We start from the raw sequence: 2591 nt of genomic DNA, 5'->3' as shown, positions 1-2591 counted from the left end.
CCATCCCAGTGAACTTCCAGCTTGTTTTTTTCTGGATGGACGGAGGATCATCACGCGATCGCCCGCGGTGAAACCTCGAAAGCGCGCGTTTTTGTCATAATAGACCTTGGCGGCCTCCTGGGCAGCTTTCATATTTCGATTTACTAATTCCCTTGTGTTGTTAAGGCGGTCCATTAGCTGAAGCACGTACTCAACCACTGTCTGGTTCTCTCCTGTCCCTTCCCACATTTCTCTCAGCATTCGAAGGGGAGAGCGGAGGGCTCTTCCGTACACGAGTTCTGCCGGCGTAAACCCCGTAGCTTCGTGGGGGACTGTTCGTAAAGCGAAAGTGTGGCCGGCAGACAATCCTCCCAGTCTGCTTTATGCTCATAACAAAAAGCGCGTAGCACCGGCTTCAGCACCGAATGCCATTTCTCTACACTGTTGGACTGCGGATGATACACCGAGCTGTGTAACAGTTTTATTCAGCATCTTTCTAGGAATGTGGTCGTCAAGGCGCTTGTAAAGACCGTCGCCTGATCGGCTTGGATTTCGGCCGGAAATCCTATTCTCGCGAACACTGACAAAAGGGCGTAAACTATTTCTGTGGAGCTCAAGTCCTTCAACGGAATTGCTTCGGGAAATTTTGTGGCGGGACATAGCATAGTAAGCAAGTACTTATAGCCTGATTTCGTTTTAGGCAAAGGGCCTACTGTGTCTATTACAAGCCGGCGGAAGGGTTCCGAGATCAATGGAATGTTCGCCCGATGTAGAGCGGCTCCCCGCAGGAGCAGCTGCCACCCTGGATGGCTCCGGTAGGCACGGAACCGCCCACCGCCGGTACCCAAGCCATCGGTGTGCCGTTAGTGACCAGCGCCTGGCAGAGAGAAGCAAAACCGACTAATCAACCTTTCTTTCAAAGCATCAAATACATCTAGCTCCAATTCTGGGCAAATTAATGCGGTCATCATCCGAACCTGAAGCCGAACTTGAGGGAGAACTTATCCATAATATTCCGAACCTTTCCGTCCGATTGGTATCCAGCGGAACAAACTTTAGTCCCGAGCGGGATTTGAAACGGCGGCGGCTCAAAGAGGGCTTCGCTTCCCGCTGCCTTAGACCACTCGACCATCACCTCAGTCTATCGCGCCGCATGCTTAACTGGTAGCGTGTCGCGCTGTGCTTTGCACATCGTCGTATTCATCATCTTTCAACCGCTAATTCTCTGCTGCGAATGTTTGCGAAGGCCGCTAAAAATTGAAATTGAAAATTGGTTTTTGAGGACAGGAAATAACGCAGTAACTGTCTCACATATCTCGGTGGACAACCGAACCGCGCCGTAAGGGAAGGGATAAAGGAGGAGGTGAAAGAAGAGAGGAAGAAAGAGGTGCCGTAGTGGAGGGCTCCGGAATAATTTCGACCACCTGGGCACCTTTAGTGCGCACTGAGATCGCGCAGCATAAAAATAATATAATAATATATAAAATAATTTGTTTCCGGGGGAAGGAAGTGGCGCAGTATCTGTCTCACATCTCGGCGGACACCTGAACCGCGTCGTAAGGAAGGGATAAATGAGGGACTGAGAGAAGAAAGGGAGAAAGAGGAGCCGCAGTGGAGGGCTCCGGAATAATTTCGACCACCTGGGGATCTTTAACGCCCACTGACATCGCACAGCACACGGGCGCCTGAAAAAAGTGGTTTTGAGGGAACGAAAATGGCAGTCCACCGCGACCGTGATTTGCAGCACGTGCTGACGCCACCTCCTCTTCTTAGGAGGCTTGCGATGGCCATGCGGGTTTCCATACACCAAAAGCGGCAAAGGTAGCCGAACGCGCGGTCTCTCGCTATGAAAAGCGAAGAAAAGTGGCTGTTGACAGAACCTCCAAGACTCGAGTGCGGCTACCATCATCTATGAGGCGTTCTATCGAATGCGCTAAGCCTTTTCTGCGACGCATTTCTTGCTTGCATTTGCTCTCGCCAAAGAAAAAAACAAACTAAAGGGGGAGTTGAATTTTAGGAAATATGCATGTCAGGGGTTGTAATAAACAGAATACAGAGGGGACAGCTAGTACAATCCACGCACACCTGTGAAAGCACAGTTTTGCTATAGCTTAGAAAGGTTGTCATACGCTAGAGAGGGCAAAAAGTATAAATAAAAAGATCCCGCCCGCATCGCCTATCGACACAACGGGATTAATTGGGAAAGGATGACAGGCAGAAACGCAGGAACAGCGGCACGAACAGTAGGCGCACCTGATATTCCTGGTGGCTGTGCTCGGTACCGTCGTAAGACACGTAGCAGCAGTCGGGGGAAGGCACCACCTTGCCCGGAACCAAGTCTCGCCGTGCATCGCGCGCCATATGAAACTACACTCTCCGCAGTCTTCTCCGCCGGGCAGGGCGTTGGACGGCAAGCGAGAGCCGTGACACTGTACCCATTGGCACACAGGCTGGGGGTGGAACGCTGCGATGCGGGTACACGAAGCCTCGTTAACCAGGGACGAGAATTCAGTGCGTGCAGTGCTACTCAAGGGCTACATCCTCGCAAGGGCTGCTATTCGGGCCGTGGTTCTGCTTTTCGAATATCCGCCAAGGTCGCTGGATTTCGGTCG

General features: G+C 51.8%; 1 protein-coding gene across 1 annotated transcript; it reads right to left on the bottom strand.

Moving 5' to 3' along the window:
* Positions 1–727: 727 nt before the first annotated feature.
* Positions 728–2340, bottom strand: LOC144113646 (uncharacterized). Its single transcript, XM_077646838.1, has 2 exons — positions 2233–2340; positions 728–856 (listed from the first exon to the last, which is right to left on the bottom strand). The coding sequence occupies exons 1-2, from the start codon at positions 2338–2340 to the stop codon at positions 728–730; spliced, it is 237 nt and encodes a 78-aa protein (XP_077502964.1).
* Between the last annotated feature and the right edge of the window lie 251 nt (positions 2341–2591).

The sequence above is a fragment of the Amblyomma americanum genome, chromosome 1, assembly GCF_052857255.1.
Source record: "Amblyomma americanum isolate KBUSLIRL-KWMA chromosome 1, ASM5285725v1, whole genome shotgun sequence".
In the NCBI taxonomy this organism is placed as follows: domain Eukaryota; kingdom Metazoa; phylum Arthropoda; class Arachnida; order Ixodida; family Ixodidae; genus Amblyomma; species Amblyomma americanum.
Note: the sequence above shows the minus strand (reverse complement) of the source record. Positions and strands in the feature narration are given on the sequence as shown.